This window comes from Lycium barbarum, chromosome 7 (assembly GCF_019175385.1).
Source record: "Lycium barbarum isolate Lr01 chromosome 7, ASM1917538v2, whole genome shotgun sequence".
Classification (NCBI taxonomy): domain Eukaryota; kingdom Viridiplantae; phylum Streptophyta; class Magnoliopsida; order Solanales; family Solanaceae; genus Lycium; species Lycium barbarum.
In genome coordinates this window covers 100,866,774-100,889,872 of record NC_083343.1, presented here as the reverse complement: position 1 = coordinate 100,889,872, position 23,099 = coordinate 100,866,774, and the positions used below count along the sequence as shown (strand labels likewise).

General features: G+C 35.3%; 2 protein-coding genes across 2 annotated transcripts; both read left to right on the top strand.

Annotated features, from left to right (window-relative positions):
* Positions 1–4,570: 4,570 nt before the first annotated feature.
* LOC132603645 (probable disease resistance protein At4g27220) lies at positions 4,571–10,790 on the top strand. The gene is made up of 2 exons (XM_060316787.1): positions 4,571–4,730; positions 7,821–10,790. Exon 2 carries the CDS (start codon positions 7,837–7,839, stop codon positions 9,622–9,624), a length of 1,788 nt encoding a protein of 595 aa, XP_060172770.1. The 5' UTR covers positions 4,571–4,730; positions 7,821–7,836; the 3' UTR covers positions 9,625–10,790.
* LOC132603646 (probable disease resistance protein At5g47260) lies at positions 10,235–10,828 on the top strand. Its single transcript, XM_060316789.1, has one exon. It carries the CDS (start codon positions 10,235–10,237, stop codon positions 10,670–10,672), a length of 438 nt encoding a protein of 145 aa, XP_060172772.1. The 3' UTR covers positions 10,673–10,828.
* The last annotated feature ends 12,271 nt before the right edge of the window (positions 10,829–23,099 follow it).

The following is a 23,099-nucleotide window of genomic DNA, read 5'->3' as shown; positions in this document are numbered from 1 at the left end:
TTTGCCTCCAAAGCTTAAGGTTATGAGAATAGAATATAGACATAAGGGTTGGGGTTTTGTTAAGTCATTAAATGAAGAAACTGCCCGACAACCACTTCTGCGATCACGGCACCGCTATAACGGTCCCGCTTCAGCGCTCACCCCATCGCTACAGCGGTTACCTAAAAATGCACTTAGCCGCTTTTGCGGCATGACCACCGCTATTGCGATACACCAGAAATCAGAAAACATTCATGTTCCACAAACTCATTCCGAAATTCGATTATCACCGAGGCCCTATACACACAAACCAGATATCCATATATACATAAAAACACGCTACGAACTCACCCGTGCCTCGGATTTCTCAACGGGGGTCTCATTGACCAAGTCAATCCCCCAAAACCCAAAACCAACTTTCCAACACTAGTCCCAAAACAGACCCAAGTGCATTGGGAACCGAACCAAACCCACCAATCAGTCACAAATGATCATTCGAACCTCTCGAAATCGATGGAATTTCAATAAAGGTTCGTTTACCGAAAAGTCAACTTTAAGTCAATCCTTTTTAGCTTTAAGCCCAAATTTCCACAAATCGCCCAAATCATATCCAAAGACCTTGGGATGCTTGTCAACGGTCCCCTTGGGGTCAAAAGTGAGCTAACAAAGCTAGGGAAAGGATCAAAAGCATCGAAAAAGCAATAACGACCAAATGGATCGTTACATGCGACAATATGTAAGTTTTAGTGACTAATTAATATCGTTTTAATTAATGGCTAGGCGACTACTTACTGAATTTAAATGCAATGAACTGAACTCTTGTTCATTTTATAGATCAATTTATTCCTTACTTAAGATCGCGACGAAATGTATGTTTTAGTAACTTCATAAGTCATTCTAACGGCCAGGCGACTACTTATTAAATTTAAATGAAATAAACCATATAACATTTTTAAAATTTGGAAGGTAAGTAAATCCAATTATTTTCAGTAATCTAAACGGATGACGTGTCATGTACTCTTGATTCATTTTACACATCGACGACTTACTTTTCACTTCACGGCAATTTTTACAATAGGTAATTGTAGTAAAACCTTTTCAATGTATCATATATAATTATAAAGTGGGAAGGCTCTAAGTGAAAAGTTTAGTTTACAAAAATCCCCATAGAAAATGAATGACATTTTTATCCCTCAATCAAAAACTACTTCTTTAATATTTTGTACAAAAATGTAAATACACACTTCAAAGATTAAACATTAGCTTTAAATATACACTTTAAAATTACTATTACATGGCTACATCACGTTCATAGAATCATAGTATGTATTAAATTTAGGCATTGATTTTTATTATAATTGCAGACCTTTGATTAACCTTTCTTGAGCTTTGATTTATTATTATTATATTAATAATGTACAATGTATGTGTTAGCTTGTAAACAGTATATACCATTTTGGCATTTAATATAGAAGAAATCTAATAGTCACTTTGGTGACTTTCCCACTCCCTAATTAATGCAATATATTGTTTATCTCCACACCCTAATTCGTTGTATTAATAAGGCTTCATGAACCACAGAGCCACAGTGAAGGATTATCTGTTAACGTCGGATGAAGTAATTGTGGGGTTTTAACTCCATAATTCAGATTATCATAGATGAAGCAAATATACTTGCCTTCCTTTTCTATGTTCATAGTTCGTTAGAGGTATATTTACAGTTTATGAAACTTTACTTGGGTTAATCTTTTTTTTTTTTTTTTTCGTTTTTGTATAGTTTTTGTGTCAATTTTATCTTATGTTTTGTGATTCTCTTTAAACTCTTGTTTGTATCACCATTGAATCCTCTCATGGCCATAACCAGCATGTTCTACTTTTTATAAGACACTTTTATTTATATTATATTTAACTACTTTTGTTAACTAAATTTACATATGAAAGAATTCATAATGCCATATCACACAAAGGTATATATACATGTAAGTATGATTTATATATATCATTTTCAGCAATTATTATTTCTATCACAGATAAATACAATTTCTGGAGCTGTACACTATGAAATTGACAATAATCTACTACACATAAGGAAGGGATACATTGATCGAATTTCTGTACAACTTCTATTAAACGCTACTTTCATTCGACAATAAGTTCTTGATATGTATGCAATTATAAAAATGAAGCTTCAGTTTTTAAATTAGGTGTTGTTGACATAAAAAAAGGGAATTACTGTCAAGTTGAGTATATATTTATATATAATAAGAATTGCATAATTGAAAGTGTTCGGACAATATTTTGCAGATTCATTTGATAGAAAATTCCCAGTATAATTATGCTTCACAACGACAATAAATATCAATCGAATAGGTTCAACATTTACCAGTTTGAATCTGCATTTTTTTCCCTTCGATTTTTGTCTAAGCACACTTATTATATTTTTGTAAAACGTTTGTTCTAATTAGCATGGGATACACGTGCAATGTTGCGCGTGCCCCGAGACTTACAGGGTCGTTTTCTCCACTAATATATTAAGAGATAATTTACAAAATTACAATGTATCAATGTAAAAGTAGCGCTTCATTAGAACACTAACTAAATTGAGTGGTCAATGGCAGATATATACTTTATGCATCTAAAATTGAAGAATATTTTTCAAATTGAAAGTAAATTTGCGTTATCACTAAAAATAAGATGCTTGAAAGTAACATAAATGAACAACATTTAATTCCCCCTTCGTGAACTGAAAGGGGAATAACAATTTTAAGAGAGGAAAATATATAATTGATCTTGGGTACGAACATAACGCTCTGTAAACTAGAGACTTTTAGTTAGCCGTTAAAACTTTACACGTCAGTAATATTCCTATTTTATAACTCAAAACTTTTAATATATATATAAATTTTATAATTATAATACTGGTAGGGGACAAACCCCAAAAACTAGTTACAGAAAATAACCAATACGTTCTGAAATGTGCTATTATAGAATATGGTAAAAAGTGATTATTTCATAATTACATTTCAAACGGTGACAAGTATTAACAAGCGTCTAAAAGTGACCATCAAAACTAATACTATTCACTTCATTAATCTCCCAATATAATATTGGAGTACATGCTAATCCAGCTCCTAATCGAGAAAATAAACAAAGGAATGAAGAAGATAGTATGAAGGAAGATGATACTACTACGAAGAAGAAGAAGAAGAGAAACAGATGGGGTTTCGGAGTAGTCGATGTCCTTGTCCCAAATTAGGAATTGTGAGCTGTTTCATAATACACAAAAGGACTAGACACATGGATAAACAAGAGCTTTTGATCATTCGCTACAAATAACCCCAATTCCAGCTGTAGCAGTGCACATGATAAGCACAAGGAAAAAATCTAATTAGTTATTTTTGCTAGCAGTAGACAAATAAGAAATCGGAAAAGGGTCAGATTTGCCCCTGTACTCTAAAAAAAGGGCTATATTTACCCTTTGTTATACTTTTTTGACATTTACTCTTCTCATCTAACTTTAGGGCCACATTTGCCTCTCCACCGTTAGTTTACTTGTCCCCACTTTTATTATCCTACGTGGCGCCTATATGGATATTTATTCCCACAAATTTAATTCAGCCAAGATAAAATTCCAACCCATTATTTTAACCCGATTCATTCAACAAAAAACCCACCCAACTTGAGACTTAACCCACTAGAAATATTCATTTCCATTCTCAAGTGAGAGATGAAGAATGTGGGTTTTGGGTTTGAGAATGGAAATGAATATTTCTGGTGGGATAAGTCGCAAGTTGGGTGGGTTTTTTGTTGAATGGGTCGGGTTAAAATAATGGGTTGAAATTTTATCTTGGCTGAATTAAATTTGTGGGAATAAATATTCATGCAGGCGCCACGTAGGATAATAAAAGTGGGGACAAGTAAACTAACGGTGGAGGGGCAAATATGACCCTAAAGTTGGATGGAAAGGATAAATATATCAAAAAAGTATAACGAAAGATCCCTTTTCAGAGAGTATAGGGGCAAATCGGACCCTTTTCCGACAAATATAAATGTTGTATTTCATTTATTCTTTATTTTAGTATACATAGAGATGTACAAATAGGAGTATTATAAAGATGAATATACACAAAAAACTTTCTCCATAATTCCTATCTTCCAAATTTCTATTATAGTATTAGAGCAATAACGAAAATCAATGTGGGTTAATTTAGTGACACAGATCTCTAATTGGACGACACATGCAAAACCTATTATTGTAAAATCGGTCATTTGAGCCGTTAATGAAAAGTGGCACGATTGTGCACTTTTTATCACAACGATGACATAAATGAGCCAAACTAGCTAAATTGATATGGAAGAAGAGTGGCATAAATAAGTCAGAGTAGTTCCATGACATATTTAAACTTTTTTTTTTAAAATGATCTAAAACCAAAATAACTAAACATTATCTTAAAACACAGTTATTCTAACAAAATTCTCTTCTCCCTATTTTTTTTTTTTCAAATTCCCTCGCCGCCCCCCCCCCCCCCCCCCCCCGCCTCCGCCGCAACCCACAAACCTAAATATCTTTTCAAACGAGTTATATCCAAGATAATTCTTGACCGCATCTTTGTTTCTTATTTTTATCGAGTTTTTCTCCTTAAATAAAGACCTTGACCAAAGCCAATCAGTACTTTTTCCCCATTTATAAAGTGCACTGCTTCTCTGCTGCTCTTGATTTCTTACGTTCTGCTTCAACTTGTAGATCAGAGGTAAATATCGAATTTCTTTCAGCCTTAAGTATGCCCCTGTTCTTCTTTTTATTGTCATCAGTTCACTCTTCCTTGTCCACAGAAAAAGTAAATGAAGTGGACATTTTACAATCATACCCATATAGCATATTAAATGGCGTATAGTTTTAATGGACTTGGGAAATGAGTAATTAATATTAAAAGTATAGTGGACAAATAAAATTGAACCGAAACAGTATTTGATAACGGACTGACTGAAAAGTTCCAAATTTTTTTTACTTGCAATAATAGTAGAACCTTTATTTCATCTTCTTCAAATATAAATTTCAATGCTATTGATTGTTCTTCTTTTTCCTGACCAGCTGAAAGGGTAATTACTTTTAACTTCACGTGTTCACTAAACTTGTATTACTACGAGATTATACTAAGTTAATTTTCAGTGTTCTGATTTTTACGCTATAAATATCTGCTTTCTCAGAAGAGGAAAAAAGGCCTTACAACATTTTTGTGCTCTCTCTTATGTGATTACATTTAGCTCCTGGGAAAATTGTTTTGTCATTCTAACGTTGATTTTTAAATGTCAAATCTGTTCTTGGATTATTACATTTAATCCTTTCATTAAGCCTATTTAAAGATTAATCCGGTCAAAATTCGTATATATCTTCCAGCTAAGCTAATGTTAAATATTTTACTTACCTAGCTCTTTATCGTTAATTAGAGGTTTCGGGGTTCGAATTTTTAGAATAAAGAAACTACTAGTTGGGAGCATTTTCCCCTTTATGGGCTCGCGGCGCGAATAGGGGGTTAGTCGGGCCAGTAAATTCCGAATACCAAATGATTATACCAAAAATTGTGTTAATTCTTATACTTTATAAATTCTAGGGAAAATGCTCAAATATGCCATCGAATTATCAGAAAAGACTTATTCATGCCATTCGTTAATAGTTGGGCTCAAATATGCCACCGACATTATCATTTTGGGTCATATATGTCATTACTCACTAGCAAAACTCTACTATTACCATATCTTGCCACGTGACATTACCCAAACTCTTCATTTTATGAGTGACATATATGAGCCATTTCGTATTTCGGTGGCATATTTGAGCCTTTTCCTAATTCCTATATAAATCCCCATATTTTCTAATTTTATGTAACAAGCTTATAAGGACAAATTTGTCCCTTATACTAATAACACTATTATTTTACATGTAAAAATTATATATTCTCTTATTTAGCTATATTATGAATCTAATCTTATTCTACATCATTCACACTTTTCACGTATTTTATGACTCTTTAAAAAGATTTAAAAATAATAAATTCGTTGGGTATGAAAAATACATATGAATGTGACAAATTTGAGCCTTCTCCCGAGCACTATTAACACCCAAAATATCACTCATATGTAAGTCTCTATACTCATCTACACCTCATTAATGTAATCTCTTTTAAATCTATCTCTTTTTGTTCTTAAATAAATTTTATGTGTTTTCTAAATCTTTTTAAAGAGTCCTAAAGTATGTAAAAATTGTGAAGGATGTAGAATAAGATTAGATTCATAATCCAATTAAATAAGAGAGCATAGTTTTTCCATGTGAGATATAAATGTTATTAGTATAAGGGATAAACTTGTCCTTATAAGCTTATTACATAAAATTAGAAAATATGGAGATTTTTATATGAATTGAGAAAAGGCTCAAATACGCCACTAAACTACGAAATGACTTATATATGTCACTCATAAAATGAAGGGTTTAGATAATACCACGTGAGAAAATCCGGTAGTAGTAGAGTTCTGTTAGTGAGTAATGACATATATGACCCAAAATGGTAACGGCAGTGGTATTTTTGAGCCCAACTATTAACAAGTGGCATGAATGAACTTTTTCTGATAGTTCGATAGCATATTTGAGCCTTTTTGCTAAATTCTATCAATTCTTTTGCGACGGAGAAAATTGTGACAAAATCGATTCTTAATGCGCTGAAATGGTGTAACAACACAGGTTCAAAAAGTTACAAAATACTCTTCTTCTCTAGAATCTTCTTCAATAATAAAATATGTTGTAAATAGGTAAAACTAAGAATTTGGAGGTTCGTTTGTTTTGGGACAAAATTCAAATGGAGGGCAAATGTATCTTATTTCCCGTAGTTGAGGGGGAAATCAGAGCCCGTTGACTAACAATTGAGACATATTTTGAACCAAATTCATATGGAGGGCAAATTTCTTTTAGGGAAAAGGTGCAAATATACTCCTCAACTTTGAGATTTAGAGCAGATATGCTCCTCATCAAAACAGTGGTGCATATATATACATATCGTTACACAAATGGTGCAAATATAACCTTTTCGTTGATGGAATTTTTTTAATTAAAATAAAATAAAAGCCCATTGTAAGGGTATATTTGCAGCTTTTCGCAAAGTTCAGGGGTATATTTGCACTTTCTCACACATGAATACTTTTGCTTTCTTTAATTCAACCATGAATTTGAATTTATTGTTTTGGTGATCAAATTTCTTTTTGTCCACATCTTATTAAATCTACCATAAATAAGGAATCTTGAGCTTTTGAGAAAAATTAATCTCAAGATTCCTTATTTATTCCCAATAATCATAAGTGACAGAATTGCAATTTCTATTTTGCGTCTAGATAAAAATAATTTGGTACATCTATGATAAATTTAATAAGCAGATGAGTGCAAAAAGAAATCTAATCATCAAAGCAATAAAATCCAAATTAATCGTTGAATTAAAGAAGGCCAAAAAAAAAAAAAATCATGTGTGTGAAGGTGCAATTATACCCCTGAACTTTGCGAAAAGCTGCAAATATACCCCTACAGTGTCTTTAATTAATTGAAAAAAAATCAGGAAAAAAGGTATATTTGAACCATTTGTGCAACGGCAGGGGTACATATGCACCATTTTTTTAGCAAGGGTATATCTGCTCTAAATTGCAAAGTTGAAGGGTATATTTACTCCTTTTATTTCTGCTAAACGAATTCAAAAAGTTACTTATAAGTTGGAAATTAGAAAATATTGTATGTTGATTATAAGTTTATCCACTACAACCGAACTAAATTATTATGGGTTTTTTTTTTTTTTTTTTGGCAGTGATTTTTGGAAGATCATGGTTGAGAAGGTAGTAGACTTTGGAGTAAATAAGTTCAAAAGTACTATGAGTGACTTCGATGATAATTTGAAGAGTCTGGAAAGAAGTGTAAAGCAATTATCAGATAAAGCATTCGATGGGAAGACCGAGGTAGAGAATCAAAAGGGATTTGGGAAGAAGAAGAGGAAAAGAGAAGTTGGTTCTTGGTTTGACGAGGTTATAAAGATCAAAGAAGAATTATGTGCTTTAAAAGAAGAAGTAACAAGAGGGGAGAAAAATGGAGGTGCTTTGGAGAAGATGAATGGAAGGGCTGGAGAACTTCTTGAGCAAAGTAAACATTTTGGAACACTCGTACATGATATGTATGAGAGTGAGGAGTGTCTACTGCTGGCACCTCAAGTTCATGAGGAAACATCAAAACAAAATTTAGAAGTGATTTGGATGTGGTTACATGGTGAAAATGTCTCAAGCATCGATATATATGGTATGGGAGGTGTGGGCAAGACGACTCTGGCAAAGCATATACATAATCGTCTTGTTAATGAGATTCGTTATCAAGTCCGTTGGGTTACTGTTTCTCAAGGGTTTAGCATCAAAAGCTTACAAAATGATCTTGCCAAAATAGTGAATCTGGACCTTTCTGATGAGGTTGATGAGCATAGAAGGGCAGCCAAACTAAACCGGGCATTCAAAGAAAGGAAGAACATTGTTGTCATATTGGATGATGTCTGGGATCGCCTTTGCTTGGAGAAGTTGGGTGACCCTCTTGGTGTGGAAGGCTGTAGACTGATTCTAACTACTCGCTCATGTGAAGTCTGCCAAAAGATGGGTTGTAATAGACTACTAGAAGTGGAGAAATTCAATATTTATGATGCTTGGGAGTTGTTCAGGCAGAGTCTAGGATGCGAGAATGTGCTTAGCCTAGATGTCGAGCCTGTTGCCAAATCCATGACAGGAAGGTGCCAGGGCTTGCCACTCGAGCTCATCACTTTGGCGGGAAGCATGAGAGGGGTGACTGATATAAGGGAGTGGAGGAACGCTTCGAAAGAATTCCCCGATGAACTACAGTATAGTTATGATTGCTTGAGAGATACAAATATGCAAAAGTGCTTCTTGTACTGTGCTTTGTATCCTGAGGACCGTAAAATTGATAGGGATGAACTCATTGGTAGATTTATCATGGAGGGATTGGTTAAGGGAAATATTAGGCTAGAAGAGTTTAACCAGGGCCATACCATATTGAATAAACTAGTGGAGGTCTGCTTACTTGAAGCTACTAATCCGATTGGAGAACTAGTAAAGATGCATGATTTACTCAGGGAAATGGCATTGCGGATCACAAATGTTAAACCAATGTACATGGTAAGGGCTGGAATAGGATCACCAGTGCTGGAGGAGCAAGATTGGTCATTCGATTTGGATAAAGTCTCTTTTCTTATAAGCGAGATAAAGGGAATCCCTGAAGACATGGCATCCAATTGCCCCACATTATCAACCTTGCTTTTGTCTAATTGTAGTTTGAGAAGGATCCCAGGTCCTTTCTTTCAGTACATGAACAACCTCCAAATACTCGACTTGAGCTCCAACCCAGAGCTTAAGAATTTGCCGAGTTGCATATCTGACTTGGGAAGTCTTAGAGCACTCTTGCTTCCAGGATGTAATAAGATCAGATTTATACCTCCACTGGGAAAGCTCAAAAATTTGAGGGTGTTAGATCTATCTGGCACTCTTATTGAGGAATTACCTCAAGGCATGGGAAGCTTAGTCAAGCTTAAATTTCTAGATATTGGTGAATTATATCTTTGATGAATTGCCAAAGGAGATATTACCTAAACTTTCCCAGCTTCAATACCTCAAACTTCCTCAATTTGTGAATGCACGAGGTGAAGACTTGGCCAGATTAGCACTGCTCGAAGAATTCGAAGGCCAGTTCTACGATTTGCATAACTTCAACCAGTTCATGAGAAGTCGCCCTTACTATGAGAGAGATTGGAGGTATGACATATTTGTAGGGCAAAAGATGTTTCCTTCTCATAATGATGACTTTGGAGATGGTATATAGAAACAAAGAAGAGTGATTGTAGAAGATTACACCATTGAAGCAGGTGGAGGAGATGCGCCAACATCAATTATTCTTCCACATTGCATTGACATTCTAGAGATTACAAACTGCCATGGGCTGAGTAGCTGCTTGGTGAAAATTTTTCTGTCACGTACTACTTTAACAGGCTTGAGCTCTGACATCGTTGCTTGTGATGACATAGAATGGATTGTAAACGTGCCCTCTGGTAGAAATACTACTACAGACCCCCACTGCATACATTCTTTGCCAAATCTTGTTGGGCTTTGTAAGGGAAAAATTGCCCCTCACATCTTCTCGGGTCTAACAGAATTTATTATCACCAAGTGCCATAAGATGAAGAAGTTGTTTTCACGGGCTATCTTGCAGGATCTCAAAAACCTTCAGAAGCTCAATGTATATTGTTGTGATGAGATGGAAGAGACAATAGCAGAGGAAGCAACTGACCAAGAGGGAAGTAGCCAATTAGGTACAAGCAGCAGTCCCCGTGGTTCTTCAGTGAGTAGTGACATTCTCATTCTTCCAAAGCTAAAAGAGCTCACACTGTCCACCCTGCCTAAATTGAAGAGAATCTGTGAGGGAAAACTGATCTGTGATTTCCTTGAATCAATGAGTTTAGATCGCTGCCGCGAGCTGAGGCGGTTGCCTTTCTATACTCCCAATAAAAATGGGCATCCTCTCCCAGCCCTCCAAAAAATCAAAGTTGAAGAAAAATGGTGGGAAACATTGGAGTGGACCAATCCTACGTTAAGAGCCTCATCCAACCTTACATAGTGCGAAATAGTTAAGGATCCATATTTTGTTAACAAGAAACATTTGTTTTAGATTCAGCTTTATGTTTTAGATCCTTTCTCTATGAAGCAAGTGTTCTACTTTTGTTACCTAATGCTAATTGCATCTGATGATGATGATGATGATGATGATATTTCATTTGATGATTGTGGATAGTTAGGCATTGAGTTTCACTGGCTGAGTAATAGTTAGGCATTGTGAAACTTATCTTACCTACTTCTATTAGGGAAGTCATTTTCCTCATTTTTAAAAAACTTATTTTTTTTCAGAGAATGTTTTCAAAAAATTTTGAACAACATTTCATGAAATATCGAAAAATATTTTCCTCTACTGAACAATCTTTAAGTTGGTAGTCATTTTCTTTTTGGTTAATCTCTCATGTTAGTCATCAATTTTTTACGTCTTAATTGTATTTCTCTTACTATTATGCTTCATTTGTGTTCTTTTCTCATAAGCAACACTTTTCTGATATCAGTTCTTGCTTTGTACTACTTTTGGGAGACGTGGGGTGGATGGTTGAATGGAGGAGAGCTGCACACAAACGTGTTCTGAATTTTGAACAACCAACAATATCGAGTTTTGACGTAGATCACTTAATTATTACTGAAGCTTTAATCTTTGCCCCGTCAAACTACCACACTCATAGCCTGTTTGACCAAATTTTAAAAATAACTTATTTTAAAAGGACAAAGGGTCAAATTTACTTTCTAAATATGATTTATAGTTCAAATTTGTCATCCGTCAAAGTTTGAGATTAAATTTGTCCTCTCCGTTAGGATATTTGATAAATTTGCCCCGATTATAGATGGAAGTATGACTAGGACTCCTTATCAGTCCACATAGGCGCCATGTGTATAAATAAATTTATTTTTCTTTTAAATCTTAGTATAAAAACCATACTAATTAAATTTTGTCATGTATTTTTTTTTATTAAATAAAAAAGAATACAATATCTAATCTTCTTCTCCATTAAACAACCATTTCCCCTTCTTCTTCTTTGCCACTATCATCACAGTCCACCACTCTCCACCATCGGTTAATTTACTAAAAATAACCCATATATCTTGCAAACATTTTTTTTTTTTTTTTGTGTTCAATTTGTCAAATTTTTACTAAAAAGTACGGGAGCCGTGGTATTCTGTTTTTACTTTTTAAAATTTTATTTTGCGTTGCAGCTTCTTCATTTATTGTAGCATAAGAAGGCTATGGTTATAATGCCATTTGTGGCCTATTTAAGTGGCATGTCATTTTCTGACTGATGATCGCCACTGCTATTTTTCAGAATAGGATAGCTCAGGAAATGATCCTGTTCAAAGATGAACAAATAAGGGATGCCCAGGTTTTGATGGCTCGTGTTCAGGAAGTCGATGCCTTGCAGCAAGCTGAAATACGGGAGCAAGCTGAAATACGGTAAAAAAGTTGGAAAATAATGGGTTATTTTTAGTAAATTAACCGATAGTGGAGGGCGGCGGACGATGATGACAGTGGCGGGGATGAAGAAGGGGAAGCGGTGGTTTGACGGAGAAGAAGATTAGATATTGTATTTTTTTTTATAATTAAAAAAGAAAAGAAAATACATGATAAAATTTAATTAGTATGATTTTTACACTAAGATTTAAAGGAAACATATTTTTTTTTTTTATACATATAGCGCCTATGTGGACTGATAAAGAGTCTTAGTTATACTTCCATCCATAATCAGGGCAAATTTATCAAGTATCCTAACGGAGAAGGAAAATTTGATCCTAAACTTTGACGGAGGGCAAATTTGAACTATAAACCATACTTAGAGTGTAAATTTGACCCTTTTCCCATTTAAAAAGTACTTTTCAAGAAAGTAATTTTGGCTAAAAGCAGTTTGTATTTGGCCAATTAATTTAAAAAGTATTTTTGAGCAGCAATTAGTATTTGACCAAGCTTTTAAAAAGTGCTTTTATGTGTATTTTTCTCAAAAGTACTTTTCAAAAAAGTGCTTTTGGGCAAAAGCTATTTTTTTTAGTTTCTGAAAAACTGTTTATGCTATTCCCCAAAAGCACTTATTTTCTCCCAAAAGCTTGGCCAAACACCTCACTTTTTTTAAAATAAGTATTTATTGAAAAAATAAGTACTTTTGGGTGGAAAATAGGCTTGACCAAACAGGCTATTAAATTGGGACGGAGGGAGTATGTAATTTCGAATAAGATTACATAACATTTGTTATGATTAACAGGGTATAACTTGCGAGGCACGTTCAAGACTAGTTAATAATTAAAAGGGGAAGTTTCTATATATTGTTATTGTTACTACCATTAGAAATGAGATGTTTATACTTAATAAAACATTTTATTAATTATTTGTTCTAATTTTTTAATGTAGTTTTCAGAATTAGATAAAAATCGATGAAGAGAAAAATATAGTTTCGGTAGAAAAGGAGTAAGAAATATTACCTCTCTCTATATCTATATTATTTTAAACGCTACGAAATCCCTTATCAAAATACCGTTTACTTTTTTTTATCCTTTAAACAGTAGATTTCGTATTGGACAAATTTGTCATTTTGATTATTTTCTAATATTTAGTACTTTTGGAATCAACTAACTTTTTCGTCGCTATTACCCTGTTTGGATGGTTGTTTCCCGTGATTCATTAATGTATGATTTTCTAGGAAAACATGTTTGTATCCGCTGTTCTTAAAATTATATTGCATGATGTTGTAAATCCGTTGTAATTCCGCGGTTATATAACCATGAATAAGTTTAATTTTTGTAACCACAGATTTTGTGATTTTTGTGTGGTTACGTGTCACACCCCAACCTTGGGGGGTGTGGCCGACACCCGAAGGGCCGAGCGAACCAACTGCGATATCTGAACTCTGTAGCATGAATCATAGGCCAACAAGGCCGCTGAATAACAATTGTAAGAAGTATATCATGACAACCTACAAGCAGAAAAGGCCCAACAACACATATATGCATAACTAGGGCCGATAAGGCCACAACCAAGAAAGATAACTAGTCAGAAGGCCGGCAAAGCCAAACACAATACTTGTACACTGAGTAATAGTCTATAAGCCTCTACGAGCACTATTATGCATCAACTGGTCGGGACAGTAGCCCCGACGTACCCATAGCCATACTCATAATATATATATGGGACAGTAGCCCCGACGTACCCATAGCCATATATATATATATATATATATATATATATATATATATATATATATATATATATATATATATATACATGCATGCATCCTATTTAATGACTCTGACCAGCAACTCCGAAGAATGGAGTGCGAACATCCCTGCTAAACTCTGGTATCCTACTGAGAAAGGTACACCAATCCGTCTACCGTACTTGTGGGCTTGATCACAGCGCACAAAATGCGTCAGTATGAAATATGTACTGAGTATGTAAGGCGGTAAGCATAAACATAACATAGGTATAAGAGATATAAATGACAAGAGGGGAGATATAGAGGCAACCTGAACTCTGAACGAGGCCACTGAGGGCGACCATAACCATGACATAAATATAAATGCATGCTTGTAAAATCATTCCTCACTATGGAGGCATATATCATATCATATAACAATAATAAATCCCTCTGTGGGGTGAGCTCATCATCATAACATCATCTTTGCCCAACTGATCAGTGGTAATGCACAGCTACGTGCCTACCCGGCCGCTTACAACACGGCTCGGTAAAGAAAGAAATACATCTAGGTGCACAGCTACGTGCCTACCCGGCCGCCTACAACACAGCTTGGTAAAGAAAGAAACATATCTAGGTGCACATATAAGTGCCTACCGGACCGACTATAGCGCGGCTCGGTAATGAAAATAAATACATATATATAAGTGCAATGCAAGACTAACTTCAGAAAAGATATCATAAGAAGAGTCCGAGTGACCTATCGTCGTTACCCTCCAGCTATCGTTATCGTCGCTACATTCTTTAATCAATAGGCCAAGAAGTAAACGTACAGGGAAACATCTTGTTATGAACTATACACAAAGCCAAAGTTAGCCAAACTCTTATGAAATATGATCGACACAACTTTTATCGAAAAGAGTGTTCTAACGAGAGGTTCGTCACCTTGGAGTAATAGACAAGAAGATAAGGATTAACTCAATTAAAGGAAGTACAATCAACTCAACTTTGATGTGAAGAGTACCGTAACTAGTATCATTCTTCATTTGATAAACAAGAGGGATATGAAATGTGAAAGGTACTTCAATACAAGCTATGCATGAGAAAAAGGTAAGCTTAACCATTTTGTAACATAATCAACACAAGTTGAACGGAAAGTCTTTTAATCGATAGATAAAAGGAGATGTGGAACATAATTTGGTACAAGTCATAGATGAAGTATGCGTCAGCTTAATTACCATGGAACGCGATCGATTCAAGTTAACGGAACAAATTTTCAATGAAAGGTCATTTGAAATCTAGTCATGCCACTAAGAGAATAGAAAGCCCTACATACCTCGTCGACGGAGTTATATATGTTTTCCAAGTCCTCAAATGCCTTATGAACGATCACCTACATCATACGACCAATATGGGATCAATTCTAAGTTCAAAGCTTATGGAAATACTCATTGAGGCATTTCGTCGAACAACTTGCGGGCGTAAGTTCGTAGGATCATTTGCAGCTTAATTTCTTTATTCAAGACTACCATTTTTCTTCTCCTTTACTCCTATTCTTCCTTATCAATCCATCCATACCTTCACAGCTCCAAGAAAATACATTTAAACCACATAAAGCAGCTCAACCAACCAATTTCATCCATACTAGTTCATATTAATATACGTCGGATTTCCTCCAAATTTCTTAGATTAAATACTTGAAGAATCATAAGGAGATGATTAAGAGGATAAAACATACCTTAGATTCCCAGAATCAATCCAAAATAGAAATTGCTTCAAGATGACGTTTTCTTCCGAAAAGTGAATTTATGGAGAAATGAAGGTTTCGTGATTGCCACAGTCTTTGTTGTGTTAAGATGGATTGATTAGCCCCTTCATATGTTCATAGATTATGGAGTAGCGTTTGAGAGGGTTTGGGAGGTGTCTTAGGGTTTGGTCTTGAGAGAAATGAGGTTCAAAATGATTTGGGGCTTTTTTATGTATGTTGAACTAGGCAGTCACCGACCTCGGGCTTTTCTATCCCGTGACAGTTTACATCCTTGGACCGAAATGCGAATATCTCTCTACTCCGATGTCGTATCGACGAACGGTAAAATGTGCTGGAAACTAGACTCGTAGAACTTCGATTTGATAGGGGGATCACCCCGTAACTCCAAGTAGATTAAGAGAAAAGCTTTTCGATATCTGACCCAAATTTCAGTGAAATTTACAAACTTAACTTGCGACGCCCTTTGTCGACTTTCATATTACAACTCGTTTGACTTCCAACTTACCAAGAGACCATTATAAGATTTAAATACTTCATGTCATTACTTTCTTAGCATGTGAAGCACTCCTATTCTCACCCAAAAGTACAAGTAGTTATCGTATTCCCAACTTGCCGACTTTTGACGAAAATCATGTTGTTTTTTTTTTTTTTTTTTTTTTGAGAAACATTTACCATCTAAACCTTCCGCCACTTACTAATATTATTTATAGACTCTTATAACCATTTATATTAATAAGCTCAATCCCTTTTAAGATCAAGATAATTTCTTTTGAACTTGCGTCGACTAACTCATGATGCAACTTTAACGTGTGAAAATCCGAGATGTAACATTACGTATTTCATTTCTCCATTATACCCCCACCATCCACCCCCACCCCAGCCCCACCCAACCACTCACCCCCACCCTACCACCCACCACCCTCTACCCAACCCCACCCCACAACCACTCACCCCCACCCTACAACCCACTACCCCCACCCTCATCTTACAACCACCCACCTCACACTACACACCACTACTAAAAACTGCCAAAACCCGATGGCTCGCGTTGATTTTTTCATTGAAACTGATGGAAAAGCGACCCAACACGCTCCATCAGTTTTCATAGCGTCACGTTTTAGAAACCGATGGACTACGTCGCTTATGTGGTTCGTCAATTTTATATCTAATAATAAAAAATATTAAAAACAACAGACGAAATGGGTCAGTTTTTTAATTTTTAATTTTAAAAAAATAATATGAATTTTATAAAAAACCGACGGACTGCGTCAGTTATTTATTTAATTTATATTTTTTTAATTGACGTTATCTGTCGGTTTTGTGAAAAAAAAAACAGCAGGTAATTGCTGCATTTTCTGCAGCCACACCTCAACAAAATTAGCACAATAACCTGCTCAAAACGAGCACTAAAATGCTCCAAATCAATTCTAAAAGATGTACAACACATAAAATCACCCTAAGTAACAACCAAACACTATCTAAACATATCAAATACGATCTAATAGACCATCAAAGTTCAAAATATTCAAATGTCCCACCAAAAGTACCATTAAATAGTTCTACATAGTTTTAACATAAGTCCATAAAGCATAAAACATAAGTCCGTTATGAAATCCAAACTACTGCAACTCTTCATCCGGTGTCCGGGCTACGTAATCATCGTCGTCATCATCATCATCATCTCCTGGGGGTTTTTTTTTGGGGGGGGGGGGGGGGGGGGGGGAAGAAGGGGGCACTCCAAATCGTCCACATGCAATGTGTCTTTTAACTTGTGCCTTGAGCAATTCAAGGTTCGCTTTCATCAATTTACTTTCCGCAACTCTTTGTGCCTCGATCTGCACTAATTTTCAATTAAGTTCTTCCATTTGCTGCGCCATAGCTGCGACCTGAACACCATCAACTCCCTCGGCTTGTTGAAAAGACCCTTCACCTCGCAATCTTGACCGAAGGCGACTTAAGTGTTACTTGGGCCTAGACCGTACGCTCTACCCTTTTGTACTCCCCCAATTGCTATACACCAAAATTCTGCCTCTAATTTCAGTGGAGGACGACTTGGGTGGTCAGGCTGAGTTTGGTTGTACTGCTCCACATCTTGTATAAATTGCATCTATATATTTAAAAGTGAAACTTAGTATATAACGAATATATCATAATTAGACTGATTTATTATTACTTAAAAAATAAAATTTTCACTTACACAAGAATCATGAGCCCTGTTCTCAACCTATTCGATCGGATCCGACTCCTCCTCCTTCTTTTTTGCGTGGGTCTTTAGGAATAGCTCATCCTAAGTCGGCATCTTTACCGTAGCCTTTTTCTACAAAAAAGTTAAAGATAGAATTAATAAGTCAGTAATGACATATTGATCGTAGGTTACTTTAAAAGTATAAAACTACTTACCATTGTACTAGCCACATGCCCCTGACCTCTTGCACCTGCAGTGTGCAAAGAGCCACCTTTCTGGGACGCAAGGGCAGCCTTTGCCTGCTCATACTTGGCGATAAACTCAGGAGTTTGACAACATGCCTTAAGTTGCTCCCACTGTTGATAAGTTAGTATTTTACCAACTTATTTCTTCTTTAATCTTAGATTGTTGCTATGTTTTGATTAAGAAAATAGTGTATTTAATGCCGTTTGCTTCCATTTTATAGATTCATATAATTCAGAAGAGCTTTGGAAGAAACCAAGTGAAAAATAAAGTCAAAAAAAGCCAAATTGAAGAAATGACAAAAACTGGAAAGTTTTGCAAAAACAGGTTAGATTTGCAAAAAACGAAAATCAAGGGCTGTTTTGATCTAATTTTGAGTGGGAAAATTTTGAGACTAAAAAAGCAAGACTTGAATGCATTATTTTTCATCTTTGGCCATTTTTACACAAGTTTGGGAACTAGGGTTTTGCTCCACACTTTGGGGCTGAAGATTTGAAGAATTGGGTTGAGAACTTTCTTAAATTTTTTCTCCATTTCTTTGATTCCTTACTTTGTAATGAATATCTAAGTATGTAGTATTTATTTTCTTCACTTGAATCTTGTTTATGGAAATATTCTATGATTAAAGTGTTGGATAAAACTCTTGTTTTGCTTAGGTATTGGATGATTTTTATTGCTAATGAAGTGAGTTAATGTGGTTTTAATTAATCTTGTTCTTTAATGTTTCTAAGAGATTAGCTAACCCTAAAACCCGCCCATTTACTTCGATTTGACAAGAATTTGGGGATTTAAAACCCATCTAATAACTTGAGCTAGAGATAGGAAAGTTACTCGAGGTTATATTGATTGTTCATATTTTCCACATTCTACGGCTTGAGAAAGCTTAGTAATGACATTCATCAATTTGATCGAGAGACTTTTGATGAGATTTTAGAAATCATTATCTAATTAGCGTAAACTCACTCATAGTTGTAAAATCGTGAAATACATTGGATCGTTACTTGAGCGTAATTTCCTTTATATCCATACTTGTGGCCATTGATCATTTTACCCGTTTTCTAGTTAGTTTTATCTTTGTTAGTTGTTAAAGCAAAAATCAAATATTGAAAAAGTGTTTGGCTTAGCGTAGTTGGTGATAATTCCTTACTTGTCTAAATCACCTAGTATATTGTTCCCAGTGGGATGGACCCTGACTCATAGTTAGGTAAATTATATTGCATACGACCGTGTACACTTTCTCTTTGAGGAGTGGATTTGTATATTATCAATTTTGGTGTCGTTGCCAGGGAACTATTTCAGTTGGTTTGGGATTTAAGCTTGCTTGATTTAGTCCAAACTTGTGAATATATGTTTGTGATTTTTCGTGTTTCTTTGTGTTAGTTTTTATTTTTGTTACTTGTGTTACTATGGCATCATGGAATGAAAATGAGTTTGATGGTTACAACCCATATTTTGATGACCCATGTCCATATTATGGAGGACCCCATTTTTGACAAGAGTGAAAATGCTTCCGGGAGAGAGATGTGTGCACCGTCTCAATCCTATGATGGGAATATTTGTAATATATGTGGTGGTCAAGATGGACATTGGAGTGATTGTCCCAATTATATCGTCCCTCCTCCCCCCAAGTTGTTCCAACGAAAATGAAAGTTGTGCTTTTGAGTTTGATAGGAACAATGGCATGGCAAGTGAAAGGAAAAGTGTCGGATATGAAGACATCATGACAATGCTCCAAACATACTTAGATCAGGAAGCTAAAATGGAGGAAGAGTGAAAATTCATCCAACAATCCATTTTGGAAAATGATGAAGCTATGAAAAGAATGAATGATTCATTTGAGGATGCCAATTCCTCAATTGTCATGGAAGTGTCTACTCCTCAAAATGAATTGGTTGAAGAAGAGATTTCAAATTCGAAAGATGATCCTGACAATTCTTGTGACCACAAAATTGTGAAAGTGAAGAAGTGGCTCAACTTGAAGAAGAGCAAAATCTCGAAGAAGAAATCTCCAATACTAAAAAATAAGAAGTTGAATAAATTTTAAAAAGCATAATGGGGAGGAATGAAGAATATGGGAAATTCTTGACCAAATTGTGAGAATAAGCTCAACATGGAGATGATGAAACTATCCAAAATGTGTCTCTCACCATGGAAGAATTTTTACAAGCTTTGGACGACTCTCCCAATGAAGAAAAACTTGACAAAGTGGAAATTTTGAGCCAAGATTGGCTAATGAATCAAGCTCAACAACTTGAAGTCTATGGGGATCACCGTGAAGGCTTCTCACGGATGATGGAAGAATTTCTAAAATTGCATGTTGAGCAAAGTCAAGAAGTGGAGCAACTTGAAATTGCTATCCGGGAATTAGAGGCCGAATTGAATGCAAAAATTGAAGCATGTGATACTCAATATCAAGGGGCCATGGATTGTAGTTTTGAGTTGGTTTCTAATGAACAAGAGGTCAAGATTGTCCTTCTCGTTAACGACTTATGAGATCATAACTTATTCTTTTTGTTATGTACTTCCCATGGCTTGTTCATTCCAAAACTTCATGTCACGTCTCCAATACTCCATTAATACGGTGAAGTACATGGCATGCTTATGCTCTGAAAGTGCGAGGTGTAACACAACCGACCAACCCAAAAATAATGCATGATGCCGAAGTTGAAGAAATAATACTAGAGTTGCATAAAAAGGTTCACAGAATAATTTTTGAGGACTCTAGTTCATTTGTGGGTGAGGATGTCAAAGTTCATGCAAGTTTGAAATTTAAGCACATTAGACCACATTCTAAACATTTTTCAACATTGAACTTGGCAGGTGAAATGGGAGTTGAACTAACCAAGCCTATGAGAATTTTGGAGATGAAAAATAAAGTGTTTTCATTTTGAAGTTTGCTACGCCAAGAAGACAAAATGACATCCCTCACTTAAAGGCCAAAAAGTACAAAATGTGATACCCAAAAGTTGGCCTCATTACTTTTCTACCACCATCCCATGAGCGTCATCATAATCTTGATTCAAAGTTGGGATCCTCCAAATGGAAGGAAGAGTGGTAAGGTTGACAATCGTCGTGCCGCGACGTTAAATCAAGGGCTTGGTGGGAGGCAACCCTTCATTTTAAAAAATTTAAGTCGTTTTTGAAATTTTATTTTTTAGAATAGTTTATTTTATTATTTTTCACTAATCTGCTAAGTTTCAGAATTTTTGAAATTGTTTTGCGCAGGTCGAGGTTTCAGAGCAGCCACAAACCAATAGTTGTTGCTGAAATATGATTCTAGGTTCCTAAAAAAAATCTCAGGTGACATCACCTACGGTTCGCAGGTGCTGACAGTAAAAAAAAAAAAAAAACAAAAAACTCAGGTGACATCACCTGTGGTTCGCAGGTCATGCCTACGTCTCGCAGGTGCTGACAGTTGTAAAAAAAAAATGCCTGATGCAGACTTTAGGGAATCCCTTAAACTATTTTGTGTTTTGTTTTGATTATATGCAGTAAGGACACTGCAATGTTTGTAGTTGGGGGTGACATGTGGTAGCACATTATATTTTGGTTATGCTTGATTTGTGCCCTAGCCGGACTTTTGTCTTATGTATAGATATTGTGTGCCCTTGCCAGACTTATTTTGTGACTGTGGATAGACGTTGTTACAAATAGAACTTGCTCAAATTTTTGAAAATTTCGTTCTTTTAGTATGTTGTGGATTAGTCACTTTTATTATTTTGTTTCCATTCTTAGTTAGGTAGTTTAGGAGTAAAAATAGTGTTGGGATGTGATTTTTGCCCCTTGGCTAACTTTTGGCTTGCTTGGTACCAACTTATTTAAACCTTGGCGTATGAATTCTTGATTTTTGAAAAAAAAAATGATTGAAGTAAGGATTCTTGTTGTGACTTTTTAGACTCAATTTTTGGCTCTTACTTTTACTAATTAGTCTCTTTAGGCTATGAGTGACTTTTTTAGTTCATTTGTTTCAATTGATTCTTGGATACATATTTTTCTCGAGTTTTCATGTGCCATGTGTGGTAAGGTTTATTTGTGAATTCTTTTGCATTATTTGTGGTCTAGAACTTGCCCGAAATGAGTTTCAAGGCGAAATCCTAGACTACACTTGGTTTGAAAAATGATGTTAGGCCTTCCTTGGACCGTTTTTGTGCCTTAAATATCCTACCCTTGCATATTTTCCTTAGTCAACCCCTTTTGAGCCTTTAACCTTTTCTTTGACAACCATGTTACAAACTTTACCTCGTTCTTCATTGATCCATCTTTTGGTATCCTACCTCCTTAAGTGCGTTGAAATTGCAAACATAGGCTAAAAGCCTAAGTTTGGGGGTGATGGTTGGAAAAAGTTGTTATGTGAGAGTTACTTTAGAGGTGAAAAGGTGGGGAAAAAAATGGAAACTTCCTTGTTATTTTGCAAAAAAAAAAAAGAAAAAAAAAACAGGAAGGAATAATAAGTGTTGCGAATAAAAGGAAGAATAGATGGTGAAATGAAAAATGAAGAAAGGGGTGGAAAAGTTTCAAAGGAAGTGTGTTTTGAATGTTGAAAATTGTAGTGCTTAGGGAGGTTTTGAGTCACTTTTACCCAAATTGTGCCCTATCTTAACCAAAGCCTACATTACAACCCTGTAAGTCCTAATTGATTTTGAACCAAGTGTGTCTACATTAGTGGAGAAATACATAAAGGGCAAGCTTATGATACTACTTGTGTGCATTTGAACATCTTTGTGTGAGAGAGAGTTAATTCTTTCTATTTGATATCCCATTTGTGTTTTGAATTACATTTTCTAAGTGCGGGATTCTCTCTTGAGTGTGAGGGCACATGAGAATTTAAGTTGTGAATTTGTTCCATTTTCCAATTGAGAGGAATGAACAAAAGAAAGTTGTTTTGTGATAATGAGGCAAGTTTTGAAGCTTTAGTGTCATGACTTGATTGCTACTTTGATTAACTTTGTGTTTGAGCACTTGAAATGAAAATAAAGTTTTTGAGAAGAAGTTGGTGATTCATATGTTTTGGATTAATTGGTGATACCAATCAAAGTCATGTGTTTGTGCTTAAAGTAAACTTTTTGACTTGGTATGA

What these genes read in the sequence shown, in the direction of transcription:
- LOC132603645 (XM_060316787.1), top strand. Translation starts at nt 7,837, where the DNA reads ATGGTTGAGAAGGTAGTAGACTTTGGAGTAAATAAGTTCAAAAGTACT.
- LOC132603646 (XM_060316789.1), top strand. Translation starts at nt 10,235, where the DNA reads ATGAAGAAGTTGTTTTCACGGGCTATCTTGCAGGATCTCAAAAACCTT.